Below are 18,454 nucleotides of genomic sequence, written 5' to 3'. Positions count from 1 at the left end.
GATGAATATCCATCATGCTAATATACTGATAATATTACATGAAATAAAGGTTGTTTCAGGATCTTGTATCACCTTTCATAGAATCACAGAATGCTAAGTGGTTCGAATGGACCCAATCCCCCCCTGCCATGGGCAGGGACATCTCCTACTAGACCAGGTTACTCAAGGCCTTACCAACCTGGCTTTGAACACTGTCAGGGTTGGGGCATCCACAGCCTTCCTCAGCAACCTGTTCCAGTGTCTCACCACCCTCCCAGTAAAGAATTTCTCCCTAATATCTAACATAAATTCTCCCTCTTTCCATTTGTGCCCATTACTCCCTGTCCTGTCACTCCAGTTCCTGATAAAAAGTCCCTCTCCGACTTCCCTGTAGCCCCTTCAGATACTGGAAAGTTGCTGTGAGGTCTCCACACAACCTTCTCTTCTCCAGGCTGAGCAGCCCCAGCTCCAATCCTCTTAACTTCGTGGTCCCCTCTGGACTTGCTCCAAGAATTCCATGTTGGGTACACCCACCCACCCACCCCAGAACTGTACCTTTACCTCAGCAAAACTCATCTCGAAGGCAACACGAAGAAAATCCCCTCAATAACCCAGCGTTTCATCCTGTTTTCAGACATCCACATGCCCGCAGGGATGAGCAGCCGTTCCGCAGAACCCCGGGGTGGTGCCCGGGGTGGTTCCCGGGGCTGCCGCGGCCGCTCGGGCGCTCGTGCGGCGCCCCTGGAGCGGCGGGCGGTTACCGGGGGGGGCGGTTACCGCCGCTCAGGCCCGTTCGAATCGCCCAATGGTGGAGCCGCGGGCGGCGCGGCGGCGGCGGCGGCCCGGGCCGTGCGGCCGCGCCTCCTGCCCCTGGTGCGGGCACCCGCCCCAGACCTCGCTCCATGGCCGCGCCGCCGCCTCCCGCCGCTCCCCCGCCGCCGAGGGCGAGCTGAGGTGGCCGCGGACCCCGCGCGGGGCCACCTGGTGAGCGCCGGGGCCGGGCTTCCCCTCTCCCCGTGGGTGTCCCCTCTCCCTGTGGGTGTTCCCTCACGGAGCCCCGGGAATCATCCCTTTCCCGCCTGCCTTGCGGGGGTCCCTCCCGCCCGGGAGGGGCTGCGGGAGCCATCGGGCTCCGTGTAACGGCGGGCGGGGCGGGCGGGCGTTGGGAGCGGCCCCTGCGGCCTGCCCTCCCCTCAGAGCGCTCCCCACACCGCGCCCCTGCCAGCCGGGGGGAGCCGCAGCTCCCTTGGAAACCCTCCCGGGCCGGCAGGAGGAATTAAACTCCGGAGTGAGCCTTGTTGCCAGGCGGGCGCGGTGACAGCGTCTGGGTTTCGCTCGCGGTGATTCAAAAGCTCCGTCAGTGCTGGGCCTGCGGAGGGTTCAGCCCTTCCCTGGACAAAAAAAAAAAAAGGGATGATTCAAACACCCGGCGGTGTTTGGAGTTGTTCATAGCTGGAAGCTGGGGAATCCTGTTCCTTCAGAAAGCTGTCGCTTCCTGTTCCTGAGTTAAGGGAAGTACTGCTGTGTCCCTTAAAAATTGCAGTTAGAATTTGGAGGTTTGTAGCTGAGTAATGCCATCATGTAATGGTACAAAACATTTGTGTTGTTTAAACCAGTTTTCATCATCAGTGCATGAGGAGTTACAGCCTCGGTCCTTCCCTCATCCCGTGTTTGTCAGAGGAAGCCACAACACACCAACTTTTGCTGTTTGGGTTCATACATTTGATGTGTTTATGCCTGTATGTTGCCTTAAATCAAAAGGATGTTCAGAAATCGGTATCTTTTCCTCTTACTCATTTTATTATTTCTGTACCAGGTGTGTCTCATCCCTCAATGAGGAATCGACTACAACCTCTGGACCAAACACTGTGTCCAAAAAACTCAAAAGCTTGAGAGTGACTGTAAGTAACTTTACCTGGGCTGACAAAATCCTTTTTGCCAGAATCAGATTAGTGCTGCTGGTGGATTTGTGTAAGATTTGCAATTGCATTTATGCCATTACATCAACTGAGGCATTGAGCTCCGAGATGATGACTTGAACCTTATGTCTCTAGGCTTTTCTGTGTTGTGTCAGGTATTGGTTAAGGTGTTTTTCTGGAGATTAAAGAAATGCTGTGACCCAAAGGCTTTTAAGGGTTTTTTTGCTTCAAAAAGACACTTAAGCATGTATGAAGGAGTTTACAGTTCAGAGTTCCAGGATGGAGTAGTCTGATGGTTTCTTGTTGATTTTTCTTAATCGTTAAATTTATTGTCCTCTCCCCTTTGAATTTCTCTTTGTAATCAGATTTTGTTGGTTGTGGGAATCCTTGATTTGCTTGCTTGCTTTAAGAACTTGATCTCCAATGACTCTTAGGGACACCTAGTATCAATCCAGCTGTGTTTGCTCTTCAATAACCAGGTTAAAAGCAGAAAATACTTGAAGCAGAGGAATTGTTTATGTTATTCCTAGCTTTGCAGAAAAGTAGTGTGCAGTTCAAAATGGCAGATGCTACTGAAAGAAAGCTCAAATGTTAACCAAGGTTGGCCGTTGTTCCTCTCTGGCACAGAGGGAAATGTTGTTATTTCCAGTTTCCTTATTCACAGGTTTCCCTTCATTGTATTTCCCTTTCCCGTTTGTGGGAGAAGAGCCATGAAGAACCGTTCCTCATCTCCCCCTTTGCACGTCCATGTGGATGAAAACACCCCTGTCCATGTCCATATTAAAAAGGGGCAGAAAACCACACCTGCACAATGCCAGGTAGGAGCGTGTACCTGGTTGTTTGTAAGGGCTGCAAAGAGGAAGGTGAATGGCCTTAGAAGCATCACAAAATCTTCCAGGTCTGTTTTGCTGTTGTGCTAGAATTGTAAGACTTGAATTCATATCCAGTGGTGAATTTGCAGTGACACATTTTCTGTGTTTGAGATGATTTCAGTATGATATAGAATGTATTGTTACTTTCCATGTTCTTGTGAGAAGTGTTGTTTCCAATGTGATATAGTTTGGAGGATGTTTGTTTTTCCTTTTATTTCCTGGATTTGTGTCCTGATAATGTTATTTCTTTGGCTGTGTTCCTATTTTTGTAGGAAAGGTTTGGGGAGAGGTAATACTTAGGCATTTCAAATAGCATCTTGATTGTATTAAAAAAATGTGCTTAGAAAAAGAGTCTGGATTCAAACCATCTTCTAGCACTAAGCACCTTTATCTGTCCACTGAGTTCTGCAACAAAGAGAATCTCTTCCCATCCTTATCCACAGGAGGCAGAAGGCAGTACTGAAGTTGAGGTTCCAGCTATCCCATATCCTCCTTTGTAGCTGAGTATTTATGGAAAGTTATTCTAAAAAGGTGCTGGAAGTTGCTAGCTCATTTTTCCTTATCTGCAGACATCCTGCTCTAAGTCCTCTGTTTATTTTGTGTTTGTTGCTGGTGGCAAATTTCATAATGGGATGAAATGACAGTGAAATCTATGACTCCTGTTAAATAATTACTGGTAGGAAATGTTTAGAATGCCTGGTTTTTCTCCAAGGTTAGAATTGTGCAAAAACACTTTATTTTTGGTTCAATCAGAGCCGCTCGAGTTCAATACAAATAAATGTTGGTCTGATCGTTGACTGGGGAGTGGGGAAAACACTTCAGGGGCTTTCCACGATCAATGGTGGTGTCAAATGATACAGCTGCTCTTTTGTGAGATAAATCTGGGATGAAGAAGGGATCTCCCAGGCATCTCTCATGTCCTACCTCCAGCCATGCTCTCAGCTGAGTGCACAGTAATCTTTCCTTCTGGCTGATGTCACCTTCCTCTGGTGGCTGCTGCCTCATCTCACCTGATGCATCCTGTGAAATACTATTGATATTTTTATGTGAATGATCTTTCATTTGGTTTTGCAGCACTAAAAACTGTGAATCGTTCTTTAAAAGTCTGTAATTTATTTTATTTTCTCCTTCTTTAGCAGAAGCAGAAACCAAGAAAAGGGGATGGTGTGCGAGCCGTCCGGGTGAAAACTAAGGCCCCATGGATGCCCCCAGGCAAAGCACGTGCCCGTGATACCACCTTGAAATGGGAGGTACAGCTGGTTTTGCTCTTTAAAACAAACTTTCAGGTTTATCTGAGAATGAAGAGAGCAGTTGTGTAGTGAGAGAGCTGGGCAGATCTGAAAGGAGGCTGCTGTCACCTACCAGCTCTTTAAAGTGTTTTCTATAAATCCTTTTCACTTTTTAATATAGAAAAACTGGGAATTAGTCACCAGCCTGTGGCCATATTGTGCTTTTCTGGCTCTAGAAACCAGACACATTTATTTCTTTATTGTAGTTTTATTAGTGCCCTTCAAATCTCATGTGGAGGCTCAGTGAGGGCCTGCTGGTCTCAGTCTCCTCAAAAGCACAGAGCATTTGTGTAGCGTTGTGTAATGTTTTCTTTCTCATGGGTTGATGGTTTTGCCTGTTGTATTCCTGGCATGTCTTAGATGAAGATTTGAGCTTTGACTAGTTTTTCTTCTTTCTCTGTTGTACTCTTTCTGCCTTCTTGAGCTTTCCCAAGTGAGCTGTTTACAAGTGGTTTTTTTCTTTACTACCCTCGCTGCAGTGATGTTGACCTGGTCTTTAGTTTTGGCCAAGTTAGGTTTAGAATACTATTTAAAATACTGTCTTAAATACTATTTATAATGTTACACTAAAAGAATGATACCCTTTATTTTCTGCCAGGAATCAAGTCAACGCCTCGAAGTCACACCAGATTCCGAAAGAATGCAGTCAGTGCTGCGCCTGAGCGACCTCTCCACGGACGACGACGATGCCGCTTGCTCCAAAATGAACAAGTATGAAAAGAAGATAGACAGCCTGATGAACATGGTGGGAACACTGAAGAAAGAGGTGAGGAGACAGTGTAAAGACCTGCTGACTTGGCTGTGCAGCTGATCCTTTGACAAGAGGAGGCTGGAGTCAAGTCTTGGTTCAATGGAAGGCTCCCCAGGCTGTTGGTGGCTTGCTGTAAAACCAAAAATCCATCTGAATTGTTTAGAAGGGCTGAGCTGTCCTAGTGAGAAATGCCCTAAGCTGCACTATGAAACATTTCAAAACATTATTCGTTTAATAATAACTGTGCTTTAGTTTCCAAATAATCTCTCTTTTGCCCAAGCCCAAAATCTGCAAACTGGTCACTCCAGAAAGTGAAAAATATGATGTGTTGATGTTTTATTGTCAGAAAACCCCCTTATTCAACAAGATTGTTTCTTCTGATGCTGTTTCAAAATGTGCAACCCAGTGATGTGTTTTCCAGATAAACAGGCTCTTATGTACTTGTACCACTTAAAAACGGGTAGGGGATGTTACCAGGTCTCATAAAATGTGTTCTGGTGGGGGCAAACTGCATTTTTAGCTTCAAGTTAACCCTGAGGGTAGCAAATCTTGGGTTATTATTTTACTCAAAACTATGTGAAGTTCAAATCAGTGAACAAGAAATCCTAAGAATAGGATTTGAGTCAAGTAGATTCTTACATCAAGCGTTTTCCATTTTATTTATGCTACAGAATTTAATGGAATTACTTGCATGATGGTAAAACAAAAATCAATTTTAGATCATAGAATCATTAAGGCTGGAAAAGACCTCCAAGATCGAGTCCAACCTTTGACTGATCACCCCTTGTCAACCAGACCAGAGCACTGAGTGCCACATCCAGTTGCTCCTTGAACACCTCCAGGGATGGTGACTCCACCACCTCCCTGGGCAACCCCTTCCAATACCTGACAACTCTTTCAGTGAAGAAATTCATCCTGATGTCCAACCTGAACCTCCCCTGGCACAGCTTGACGCCATTTCCTCCTGTCCTGTCACTTGTTACCTGGGAGAAGATACTTTTTTGTAATATACTTTCCATAAGTTAATTGAATCTAAAAGGTTCATTGTTTGGGATGTGGATTCTGTGTATCGCTTCAAAAGCACCTGGTTTAAGTTTTGTTTCAATATCTTCAGGTCAAGCTGCAGAAAATGGAGGAACAGGAGCAAATGACAAAGCGTCTCCTGGAGGAGCAGAAGGAAGAGCTGAACGAGGTCACACAAGAACTGGTGGAAACAGAACACGAGAACACGCGGCTCAGGCGCAACATCGAGCGCATAAAGGAGGAGAAGGACCTGACTCTGTAAGAAAGCTCCTGTTCTCACTGTTCCTGCACTTGTGGCACTCACAGGGCACCTCCCTTTGATGCTGACATGATCTGAGGTCGTAGTTGCTGCTGATGCACTCTGATTTTTTTGTCACCTTTGAGAAAGGGATCTCCAGATTGCAGTAGCTGCAGAGAAGGGCTCTGGCATGAATTTTGGAATGGAAAAAAACACTCTGAGAGGAACCTGAGAGAGTTGGCTTGTATGGCCTATTGGAGGGTCATCCTAGCTCTGCAATTAGTATTTTGAAAGTTAAGAGATTCTGTTTGAACCACTAGGAGAATAATAAATTTATAAACATGGAGCTGAAAACTAGAAGAGAATTTTTGACTTTTATGAAAATCATGCAGAGACAGGAATGACAGACCTTGAGAGGACTGAACCATGGGGTTTTTTCTTGGTGACCCTGAAGGTCTGAAAGTGTGACATTTTTGCACCTGCTTTGTATCTAAAGAATTGGGGAAGTTTGTGTCTCCAGGGGGACACTAGTGTTTTAAGAAAGTTAGTTTTATTTTTTCCTTAAGAAAGATCACTTGGAAGTTAATACTGTGTATTCCTTTTTCAGAAAGCTCTGTAAATGCTTCTGAGATTACAAGCCCTGGCTAAAAACTTTGAGCTGTATATCTTGGTGTGCTTTTCTATTTCATGTTCAACCCTTTGGAATCTTATTTCTGATGTGGCCCAAGTGCCCAGGAAAAGCACAGCATTGTGTTTTGGGTTTAGTAGTGTGTGCAGGCTTTGGTATAAGCCTGATTTGTCCCCTCTAAATTCCTGTTTCATGGCTATGATCCTGGGAAGCTCCTTGTGTCTGCTTACTGCCTTCTTTCAAAAAAACTTCCATGCTGAAAGAGGGTAAATCTTAGGTAGTCTGTGTTTAGAGCTTTTATCCTCTGATTCGGGGGTTTTTATGAGCTTTAACCCAATCAACTGTATATCAATAGTGGCTGGTACAGCTGCCAAAGCTTCTTGTTTCTCTGATGACTGAATTCTCTTTGCAGGCTACAGAAAGAGTGCTTGCAGCAGGAGAAGGAGTGTTTGATGTCCAAGCTGAGTGATGCAGAAAGAGATGGAGCAGCAGCTGCCAGGCAGATCCATGCCCTGAAAAATACCATTGGGAGACTCAACATTGTAGGTGTCGTCCTTTTTCTTGCCTTTACTACGTTTTATCCTGTTATATAGTTGTCTTAAAAATGTAATGATGAAGCAAAATGTAAGGAAAAGTGGAGGGATTTAACATCCTTATGGTGTTTGCTAGTTTGGTTTGGAAGTTTCCTTGCAGCACCTTCTGCACACATGGTGCTGACTGTTGCACTGCTCATGCTGGTATTGGCTTAATGCACTTATTCCATGTAAACATTTATTTCCCTTTGTTTTTTTGCACTTTGTATGTTTGGGGGGGGGTTAGGTTTTGTTTCTGTTTTGATTGTTTGGTTGGTTTGTTTATTTGGGGTTTTGTTCGTTTTTCCTCCAGGAGAAACACATGAGCACCACTGACATTAGTGCTCTGACGAGACAAAAAGAGCTTCTGCTCCAGAAGTTGAGCACCTTTGAAGAAACCAACCGGACACTCCGAGAGCTCCTGGCAGAGCAGCAGAACCGGGAGGTGAGCACCTGGCTCATCACAGGAGGCTCTGTTGTCTCGTGGCTGAAAGGGAATTTTGAGTTTGAAAGCTTTTTAATTCTTTTTCCCAGCCCTGCTGTTGACCCTGTCAACCTATAAATGTTGAATAGGGGTTTTTTTTGGTTTTTTTCTCTTTATCATACTTCACAGAGTAAGACTGACTTTTCTCCTATGAGGATGTTAGAGCCTCTGAGTTTTTGTATTAAAAGTTTCAGGTACTGCTGTGTTGCCAGCTCTGTCTCCTCTGGATCCAGCTGTATCTGCTGATCCTGCTGGTCTCAAATGTTTCTGCTGCACTTGCATTGCTTGGAGAATGAGGACTTGATGTGGCCTCAGCTAATGGGAGCCTAAGGATATTCAGAACTTTATTTTGGTTGACTCTGAGAGCAATAACAGAGAAATTGTAAACAATTCTGTGCTGCTTGTACAGAACAACTCTGTATTGCTTATAAGAGCACTGCAGAAATGAAATTGCTATTCTTTCTGTCGTTTATATTCCATTTCAGCAAAAGCAGGCTGATGGTGACAGTTATCTCAGCCACCAGTGAGGCTGGATAAAAGGTCTGAATTCTTCCACATGACTGTCCCTGAGTGGTGGGAGAGTTCAGAAAGATCTTCCATTGCCATCATGCTTTGTATTTTAACCTTTGATGGAGAAGTGGAAAAGCTTTCTGACATACATAATGATACATTAAATATTTAGCATATTCAATGCTTCTGGATATCTCCTAAGAATTACTGCTGTAGCTGGGAGGAAATGGTTGATTTGCCCAATTCCATTTAAAGAATCTGTATAAAATTTTTTTAGTTAACAATTTTTCCCATGTGTTTCTTTTGTAGAAAGAGAACCAGAAGATCCTGGATCGACAAGCAGTGCTGCTGAAAAGACTGGCTGAGTCAGATGCAGAGAACATGGTAAGCACACCACACTCTTTTTTTTTTTCGTTTTTAATTATAAAGCAGAGAGATCTAAAATGACAAACCATTCTTTGTCTTGTGTTTGGCTGTCAAATCTTACAGTAGTGCCTTTTAGACCAGTAAAAACTTATTTTAGCTTTGGTGATAATCAGAGCTACTACATTTCTCCTCTGATTAACAATCTGCATTTCAAAGTGGATAGATTTTCATTGCCTTTGAAATATGGAGCTTAGAGTGGGGACAGCTTTTTGTGTCAGCTTCTGTCACTGAATGAGTGAGTGACCCTGTGCCAGTTTTTATTCATTTCTTTATTTGTGAACTGAGACCAGAGTTTGTTTATTTATTGCCAGAAGTTATAAAACCTGCTGTGAGACATAGGTAATGCCCTTTTCAGTCTGTGGAGTGTGTGTCCTGTCAGATCCTTTCTTGACTGGGTATCCTATACCCTGTTACATATATATATTTGTATCCCTCTTGATTCCTGCTTGAGGAGAATGCAACCTGTTTTTCTGGGGATGAGGATGCTGTTGTTGTGGATACCAGACAGTGCCATGGATTAGAGGGTCTTGGGAAGGAGGCAGTTACAGCTCTTGCCTTCCACCTGCCATCCTAAATGAGTTTGTTACTGAACATCTGAATGGTGTTTGTTTTTCCAGCAACTTCAAATCAAGCTTCAGGAGAAAGAAAAAGAAGTGGACAGCCTCACCCTTCAGATACAGGCAGAAAAGGTAGTTTCCTTTTTCTGTTTGTCCTTCTCTTCACCACATTCCAGTTCTGTAGAACCACAGACAGTCCAAAATATGGGGTTGTGTTTGCAGACTTACTTTTTAACAGATCAGATGACTGGCTTGCTTATAAAAATAGACAGACAGATGCCAACTCCCACACAGTTGTGGGCTCCATATTCTGCTAATAAGACACCTGTCACAAGGATGGATATGTAGAATTCCCTTTGGGCTTGGGCTCTGAATTGCCATTCTGTTTAAGGTCCTGTTGATTCCCAATGACAAAATCCAGTCTGTTCCTCTGGTTAGGAAGTAAAAGGGGAGTGCAATGGAAGAGATCAAATATGAAGAATATCTTACCCTAGAACGTGTCTTTCAGGCCAGTCATTCACATCTGTTGTAGAATAAATGGCTGCTCATTTGTTCCCCATTTGTTGGACTAAGAGAGCTGTGAGGGTCCCTCTGAGGAAAGTGGAGGTGGCTGGAGACCATTCAATGAAGAAATCTGAGGCTATGGCATATTGTGAAGTGTTTCTTCTATTAGGTGTGTGTCTTGTTCCTTCTTATCTAGGATCAGGCAAGGAAAGTTGCTGAACTCACCAAAACTTTGGAGAATGTGAAAGCCCATTTTCAAGCCCAGCTGCGAAGCAAAGAATCTGAGAACAACCGTCTGGTTACACATCTCCGGGTATGTCTGCCCTGCTCCCTGGGGACTGGCTCTTCCTTTTACCCTCTTGAGCTGAATCAACTGACCAGGGAAGTAGCACCAACATCTCACTGGAGTCTGGTTGACTGAAATATTGGCTGGTGATGTTTGTGACACTTAACACGCAGCATCGTTTTCCAATTAAATAAGAGAAGAGAAATCTTCTCACCTTTGAGGCATAAGGCAAAATCTTAGCCTTAAGGTCTATGTGCATTAATTAGATTTTCTTTTTACTGAGTTAATTACTACATAGTTATTTAAAAGATGACTTTGGTTTAGTCAAGCATCAAGGCAAATTGAAAACTATTTAATTTGCTTTCTGGGAAAAATGCTGTGCCATGAGTTCCAGTTTGATCACACTCATGCATGTTTTCTATAGTATTAATGAGGAGGAGAAAGTTCCTCGGGTTTATTTTGTTCAGAGTTTTATATTTAACATATCTGTTGGTGTTGGGATGATGTTACGAGGAACATAAATGTGTTAATGGTTTAGAGGAGCTTTAATGTGTTTTAAGTAATAGCTGCATAAAGCAACATTATTATATGCAAACATTTCAATTAATAAAAAGAGTGTTCTCAGGTAGATCTAAAGACTGTTAGACCAGTATTTATTTTGGTCAGGAGAGGAAATCACTGTTTTAGGGAGCAGCTTATGAAAGAAGGGAAGAGTCTTGTCATAAAAGGAAGACATTATACTGCCATCTCTCAGCATTAGGACAGGATTGTGTAGGTGAAACCTGATTGCAGATACCTCCAGGCTGAAGGCTGGGCATTTGTGCCTGGCTCTCACCACCATTCCGAGGAAATTAGTTGCTGCTTGGGCTTTGCAGGTGTGATATGCAGGCGTAATTCCATGTGGTGTGTTTTGTTCCCCCTGCAGAATCTGGAGCGCAATGAAGCTCAGCTCAGGGCAGATTTGGAACTTGTCATGGACCAGCTGAAAGAGCTGAGGAATAAGGGAGATGCTGATAAGGAGGCCCTGAAGAAAGCTGTCCGTGCACAGAAGGAGAGGGCGGAGCGGAGTGAGGAGTATGTGCAGAAACTCACTGCCCAGCTGGCAGAAAAGGTACCTCTAAATCAGGGGGAGAGGCCTCCTTTCAGGTCATGCTTCTAAATTCTTGACTTCTAGTAGCAACCCTGGGGAGATTCTCTGCTTCCAACTAATGAGATTTATTTCTGTCTTCATGCCTTGGCCCATTTATGCCAAGTTTAGAACAAATCCAGTTTGCTCAGCTGTCACTGCATGTCCGAAGTTAAGGACATCTCTGTGTATTGTCTGCATATCCCACATCCAGGGAGGTTTTTTGTGCTCTTTTCCTCATGTATTTCCCATGTCTGACAGGACAACTGTATTGCTGAGGCCCGGTCCAATCTCGAGTCCTGGAGGAACCGCTGCAACAAAGCAGTGAAGGACAAGGGTGACCTCGAAATGGAAGTTGTTGGACTGAACAGGTTAGAATAAAATCAGTGTGGGGAAGGAAGCATGAGAGGGGCATGAGCTCAAAGTTCAAGGATAATTTAATTGCATTCAATTGAATAATAGCATTGAAATGAATAGTTTAATTGGATTAATTTAACCAAGCAAAACCAGCACTGCCTAAGGGCTAGAGCAGAGTTTGGAGAGGTGGAGAGAGAGATACGACTTCTGCCACAGCAAAGGCAGAGTCATTAAGGGTTTGCTGACCCTTAAAACTCTGTTGCTTTGCCATTTTGTAATGCTTTGAAAGAATTAAGGTTATTGTTCTTTTGAGATCTGTTTGAGAAACCTGAATGGAAGACATTAAAAGAGATAAGCAGTATAATTGATGCAAATTTTGTTGTGAAGGTAAATAAATGTGTTAGTATCTCTGCAGTACAGTTGTTGCTGTAGGAAAAAGTAGGTACATGTGAGATGAGAGAGGCACCTCTTTATCCTGTGTATCTTTGAGACAATTCTTTTGAGCTCCAGGGGGAGAACTCCAGTTAAATTCTAGGAGATATAAAAAGATTGAGGTAGTAGAACAGTGTAATAGGAAATGTGCATACATGACTGGAGGAGGAAGATGAAAGGGTAGGGAAAAGCCATGTTTCTGAAGCTAGTTTTCAAGGGTTAAGAGTCTTATTCTTGTCACTTAAGAATTAATTTTCTCTCTGTGTGGCAGCCGTGTTGCAGACTTGATGGAACAACTGGCAAAACTGGAGGAAAAAATGCGGGATGACAGACAAAATTTGATGGATAAACTGCATCAACAGGCTGGAGAAGCCAATTCTTTAAGAAAGGATAATGAAAGACTAAAGGTCAGTGACTCTGAGGGTTTGAAGATCAAATGGTGGGAGGAAAAGAAGGAGAAATTGTAACAGCTTGCTTGGCTGCTGAGGACAGAGTCGAATTGCACCCATTGCTCCTATTTGGTTTCAAACCAGTTTCATATAACCTGAGTATGACAGGGCAGGTGTGCTGGGAGGAGCCAAAGGAAGTGCACAGTGTGGGAGATCTGTGTTTCTTCCACATTTTGGCTAGGAATATCTGCAGTCCAAGTACTGTTACTTCTAGCTGGGATCTTAAATCTTGTCCTTACATCTTTGTGCTGATGACCAGGGAACAAACAAAGAGAACAATAATCTCCAGAACGAAAAAAATGGCTGACATATTTCTCCTCTTTGTCTCTTGTGATCTTGTGAATGACCTACATAATTTTCTTCTTGAAAAGCTAGGAATTTATCAAAATAATTTGTCCCTATTCCAAGTAGGACAGATACTGGAAATGGAAAGGTTGGACGTCCATCCCGAACCCCTGTGCACTACTGATGTAAATTTGGCAATCCACTGAAGTCTGGACAGTTTTGGCAATTTGCATGGACAAAAGTCTATCTTCTTAGTCCAGACAACATTAGACAGCTCATGTGGCAGGTACTTCCAAGCACTCAGTGGAATATGTTTGCTTTTCTTCAGGCTGCTCTTGGCCCAATGGAGGACAAATTGAACCAAGCGCAGATGGAAGTGCAGCAGCTCCAGAACGCTGTCAGGAACTACGAGGGGATGATTGAATCCTACAAAGCACAGGTGGGCATGGCCCTCCACCAGGGCTTAGTCTGTAATTCCTTAACCATCCAAATCGAGCAGTTCTAGTTACTCCAAGGCATTGCTATATATATAACAGATAACTATGTATAAATATATATATATATATAACTATGATAGATAAAGTCGGTGGGGTTTTTTGAATTTCCAGGCATTGAAGGCCCGAGAGGAAGCGGATGAACTGGCAGCAAGACTGGAGAGGGCTGAAAAAGAGAGAAAGGCAATAAGGGACGAAATGACCCAGGAGCTTGAACAGGTAACTATTCCTCTAAAGTCATATGTTATAGACATTCATGGATCTTAGTGTTCTGAATGTAGTGAAAAACAGCTGTGAATAGGAAATAAAAGGCTTATTTGGAGTTTACCTTTTCAATTAGTTTTTTTGGTCTGATGTGACACAGCTGGCTTCAAAAAAAGACCTTGTACTTCCAGTAAAATTGAAGCCCAGTATCTAAAATACTCCTTCTCACACTATCCATAGGGAATGCCACACTCTCAGTGAAAGCCTGTTGGAGTAGGAGAAGACCTTAGGCTTTGAACTCCAACAGTGGCCAAACATCCACAGCGTGTCATCACGGTTGTGGACTAACAAAGCTTCATTGAAGTCAAGAAGTTTTCTAGTCTTGACCTTAGGAACATTGGAAAGTTCCTCATGTTTTCTTCTTTGATTACAGACACGGAAGAAGTTCCAGAGCCAGCTTGCTGAACTGGAGAAGCTGCCTGAGATCCTGAAGTACACGGAGACACAGCTGGCGCAATGTCACGAGCAGCTCCAGAGTTACGAGAAGAAGAACACGGACCTGTGTGCCATGATTGCAGATCTCCGTCAGCTGGTAAGGGACTGGCAGAAAGTACCCGTACCAGTGCACACCTCAACTGTGAGACGTACCAGTGCACACCACTGTGAGACCAAGATGAATTTGTGATCACAGCAAGGTTCAAACTTCGTCTCTATTCTCGTCTCTTTTTGAAAAGATTAAACGTGCACTGCAAAATAAAGGTGTGTGCCATGTCTTTGTGCAAGAAGTTAATGGCTTTGCTGGTAGCATTCCTTAAGATTTGAAAGGTTTCTCGTGCCCTGGTGAAGCATCTCATTGGGACATGAATAGCTGCAGTGACAGCACTTGCTAATGCCAGCGCTTGCTTCTGTTACTTCCATCCTCTTGTCAGCTTTTCCTCTCGTGGTTTGCTGCTGATGGTGCTGTCCCAACCTTGTTTTCTCACTCTGATTTCATGTTGTTTTCCCAGTCCCTTTTTGGTGTCCCCAGGAAGACTGTAGGTGTTGGAGGACAATTTCAGGCAGGGATGATTTCTACAGCTGTGCCTCAAGACACAGCCCATGATCTCTGTCTGACCACTTTAGTCTGCTTGGTTTGGAATTATAAACCTTCCTGGTGTTTCGGGCTCTGATGCCTTTGTGGGTTGCTGGCATGTTTATGGCTGCTGTTCATGTGTGTGTGCTTGGCTGTGCTTGCAGGAATTTACAGGTCTGGCTTTTCTTTTGGAAGAGTTTTTCCATACCTTTCAAGACTTTAACTGGAAGCACCTGCAAAATGGATGTTTAGTGATTTTCTGTCCAGTGTTCCTTTTCTGAAGCTCTCCAGAGATAATGAATTGAGCATGTTTCCTTCTGAGAGCTCATATCTTTTAGGTGGTTGGTCATGTGTGTGTAGTGACTACTCTGTGAAGTAATTAATTCCTGTAATTTTTAGATTGAGCTCCAGGGGGACAAAATGGAGATGACAAGAGAGAGATATCAGTCTGCCCAGGAGGAGAAAAAGCAACTCACCTTGAAGGTGGAGGAGCTAGAAAGGTTAGAAATATTAGGGTCTCTTGCCTTTTTAACCTTTCATTTCCATTGTTTTTACAGGGGATTGAAACAGCTTCAGTCTTGTTCTGGTTCCTCACATGCCTCCAGGATTCTGTGCATTTGCTTATCCCACAAGGATCTCTAATCAGTAGCTGTCTACTGAGAGTTACATGTTTTTGCAGCAGCACCTGTTGTGAATGTTGTTAGACAGGATGATGGCTTAGACAGAGGAGAAAGCAGCTCCTTGTCCAATCTAGCCTGGCAATTTTGAGGTTACTACATATTACAGTATTTCAATATTTTGACCCATGTTTATAAATTACTTTTAGTGACAGTGTCTGAGAAGATGCAGGTATGTGGGTACTCTGCAGGTTCTTCAGTCTTAGAAATTTCGATTTGAGGACCGGAGAAGTGTTTCTTGGGGCTCTCACCTTTATGTGGGGAATGGAATCTCTTACCAGAGGAGTCAGGACCTGACAAAAAGGCAGACTGAAACACACTCCATTTAAAATGAATAGGTTTCCTTCCCTTATTGTCTTAAACTAGAAAACTAGAGACCACGAATGCCCAGAACATAGAATTCCTTCAGGTCATAGCAAAGCGTGAGGAGTCGATCCACCAGTGCCAGCTGCGGTTGGAGGAGAAGACCCGGGAGTGCAGCTCCTTGGCACGGCAGCTGGAGATGGCCATTGATGATGCCAAAAAACAAGTGAGTAGTTCCTCCTGTTTGGAAATTCACCCAAAGGTACCCAGGCTGTGAAAGGGGAACAGCGAGAATGCTGAAAGTATCTCCTCAGCTTATAACCAAAACCATTAGAATCATTGTGTTCAGTGAAATACAAATAATGTGCTGGTGCTGTTTGTCAGCACTTAAAAGGTTGAAAAACTTAGTTTGCAATAGGAAGGAGAAAAGCACGAGGCTGAGCTGCTGTTTGTGTATGAGTATGTGTCAGTTAAGCTTTATAGGGCTTTTGTGGGCAATGGGGTAGGAAAAAACATTCTTGCATAGCCAGCCCTTTAACAGTTATTGTTGTATGTAGGTGGAACAAACTCGAGAACGAGCAGTCTCTAGGGAGAGGGCAGCCCAGTCCAAGCTGTTGGATTTGGAGACCCAGCTGAGTCGGACTAAAACGGACCTGAACCAGTTGCGTCGGAGCAAAGAGGATGTGAGTGACCTGTGGGGGATATTCCTGGTGTGCTGGTGGTGTCCTGGCAGCCACTGGAGTCCATAAACCAAGTCCTCTGGATGTGCTGCAGAGGTCATGCAGAGCTGTGCCTGAATGTGACATGCTGATGTGTGTGTCCATGACAGATGTGTGACAGGACATGCCTGCTGTGTCACTGATTCAGGAGCATGCAATAAGTGATGGGCAAATGAGAGTACAATAACCTGAATGAACCTGATGTAAAGTTATGTGTGTGCAAGAGAAGAATCAGACCTTCCTTATGTTCAAATGAGATTTGCACCAGGTATCATGGACAGATTTCAACTTCATTTTGGTTACCTGAGAGAGAATGCAATTTCTCTTCTAGAGGAAAGGATTTTCTCTAGAAGAAAGACTGGGAATCTGTCATGATTCCTATTTACCCTGCTTGCTTGCTTGAGTTTTACTTGGAGTTGTGTTGGCTCATGGATCAGGTCAAGTTGCTTTTCAGAAAAGAGTTCCCCATAACTACAGCTAATGAGTTTTAAAAGCCCAACTGATTAGCCACGTTGTCTCCTGTTTTTATCAGCATGTTGCTGAATGGAGTTGGAAATGAGCAGAACAAATTATAAATATCACAGCTCCATCTATGGCAATGTCATCTCCTGCTGTGCTAATTCTGGCTCTCCTTAGCATTTTGGGGGAGCAGTTTAACGTGAGCAGGGTGGATGTTGCTGTCTCTCAGGCTGTGCTTTGTGCTCCTCCGTGTAGGCCCAGCGCCGGTACGAAAGCCGCCTCCAGGACCTGAAGGATCGGCTGGAGCAGTCGGAGAGCACCAACCGGAGCATGCAGAACTATGTCCAGTTCCTCAAGTCTTCCTATGACAACGTTTTTAGGGAAGGCGCCGTGCTGAGCTTCCCCGGCCGCTCTCGCTCTCCTCTCTGAGGGCAACGCTCCCCTTGCACCTCTTCCAAGCACAGAAGGAATGTTGTTTCAAAGCCATATTGAGACAGAAATCAGGGTGGTATTCCAGGGTCACTGTCAGGAGACCTCCTAGCAGCATGAGACAATATAATGATGGTGGCACCTGACCAAAACGTGAGGTATCAGCAATACCGGTTTGGCATTGGAGGTTGGTGTTACACCATCAACTGAGCCCCAAAACCAAGTGGTTTTGCAGAAGATGGAAAAGATCGTTTTCATCCTGTAAGGAACTGATGCTTTCAGCTCTTGAAACCTGTCAGAGATTTGTTGAGCATGTTAATTTTTATAAGAGCTCTTTTTGTACTTCACTTTTCATTCGATTTCTCTGTTGGGAAGATCATGTGGGGGTGATGTGGGGAATTTTGTTTGTGGGGTTTTTTTAATCAGTTTTTTTAAACTATTGAACACTGTATTGATACATTGGATGATGGGCTGGTGGGAGAGGTTCCACCCACCAGAGGTGTGAAGCTGAAAATAACTGAGGTGCCTGGGCTCCACACGCACAAGAGATTATCTCCTGCACAACCACAGTGTTCGTAACAGTTTTATACCAGAAATAATGATTTTGGTTTGTTTTTTTAAACTTGATTCTTATATACTCCCTTTATTTCTGAGTGTGATGCTAATGTTGCTTTGCTCCTCTCACTCTGACTTTCTGATCCTGATTATCACAGAATCTCAGAATCCCCAGAACTGAGCCAAAACAATCTGAATTTGAAGGAAAGATTGTGGTTTAACCTCAGCATCACTTCAATTGGAGTCTTGGTGGGAATGTCACTCATAGTCAGGATGCGCATGAAATCCTGACTTGGTTTTAAGCCAATTAAGGAGCAGCTGCAGATACTCAACTTCATCACATTCGCCTGAACCTTCTCCTGGAAAATCAGGTCTTTGGTGTGTCAAATCTCTAAAATCCATGTGCTCTCTAGTGCCCTGTTGTTTCCACTAAACGGTTCTTATGGGGGCAAAAGTAAACCTTGTTTTTATGTTTCATATCCTATTTATGTGCGATGTGATGTGGTCATTGGCACTGTTTTGTCATAAAACTTTCCTAAACTAATCATTTTTTTGCGAGATCTGTAATTGTGTGTTTAACACTTTAAAAATCCCAAAGGTGCTACGGTAAAACAATAAACTAGATTTTTAACTGGTTTAATAGATTTTCACGGCGGGGCTTTGCTCTTTGTGCGCTGCGTCTGGGGGTCTGATTTTGGAAAAACAAACGCATCCCTGGGGCTGTTGGTGCAGGCAAGTGAATTCCTAAGTGTTTCTGTGGTTCTCGGGTGGAGCCCTCTCCCTGCACCTGGGATGAACAAATACAATAAGTGGAAAATCGGTGAATCTGTGGGTATTTCCCGGTTCGTTCCCTGG

At 43.8% G+C, this 18,454-nt stretch overlaps 1 protein-coding gene across 5 annotated transcripts; it reads left to right on the top strand.

Moving 5' to 3' along the window:
• Positions 1-769: 769 nt before the first annotated feature.
• Positions 770-18,207, top strand: ODF2 (outer dense fiber of sperm tails 2). Of its 5 annotated transcripts, none has more exons than XM_051807442.1 (20): positions 770-963; positions 1,796-1,880; positions 3,910-4,020; positions 4,658-4,825; positions 5,925-6,091; positions 7,112-7,241; positions 7,585-7,716; positions 8,575-8,649; positions 9,309-9,380; positions 9,949-10,065; positions 10,964-11,149; positions 11,426-11,535; positions 12,225-12,360; positions 13,016-13,126; positions 13,296-13,400; positions 13,819-13,977; positions 14,857-14,957; positions 15,501-15,663; positions 15,995-16,120; positions 16,871-18,207. In XM_051807442.1, exons 1-20 carry the CDS (start codon positions 785-787, stop codon positions 17,042-17,044), a joined length of 2,607 nt encoding a protein of 868 aa, XP_051663402.1. In that variant the 5' UTR covers positions 770-784; the 3' UTR covers positions 17,045-18,207. The 5 variants fall into 5 exon arrangements, with proteins under 5 accessions (XP_051663402.1, XP_051663401.1, XP_051663405.1 ...); XM_051807441.1 differs by having other exon boundaries at positions 3,907-4,020; positions 16,871-18,206; XM_051807444.1 differs by lacking the exon at positions 770-963 and adding an exon at positions 2,563-2,716 and having other exon boundaries at positions 16,871-18,205.
• Positions 18,208-18,454: the final 247 nt, after the last annotated feature.

The sequence above is a fragment of the Manacus candei genome, unplaced genomic scaffold, assembly GCF_025592945.1.
Source record: "Manacus candei isolate 608988 ecotype Guabito, Panama unplaced genomic scaffold, ASM2559294v1 h1tg000071l, whole genome shotgun sequence".
NCBI lineage: Eukaryota > Metazoa > Chordata > Aves > Passeriformes > Pipridae > Manacus > Manacus candei.
Note: the sequence above shows the minus strand (reverse complement) of the source record. Positions and strands in the feature narration are given on the sequence as shown.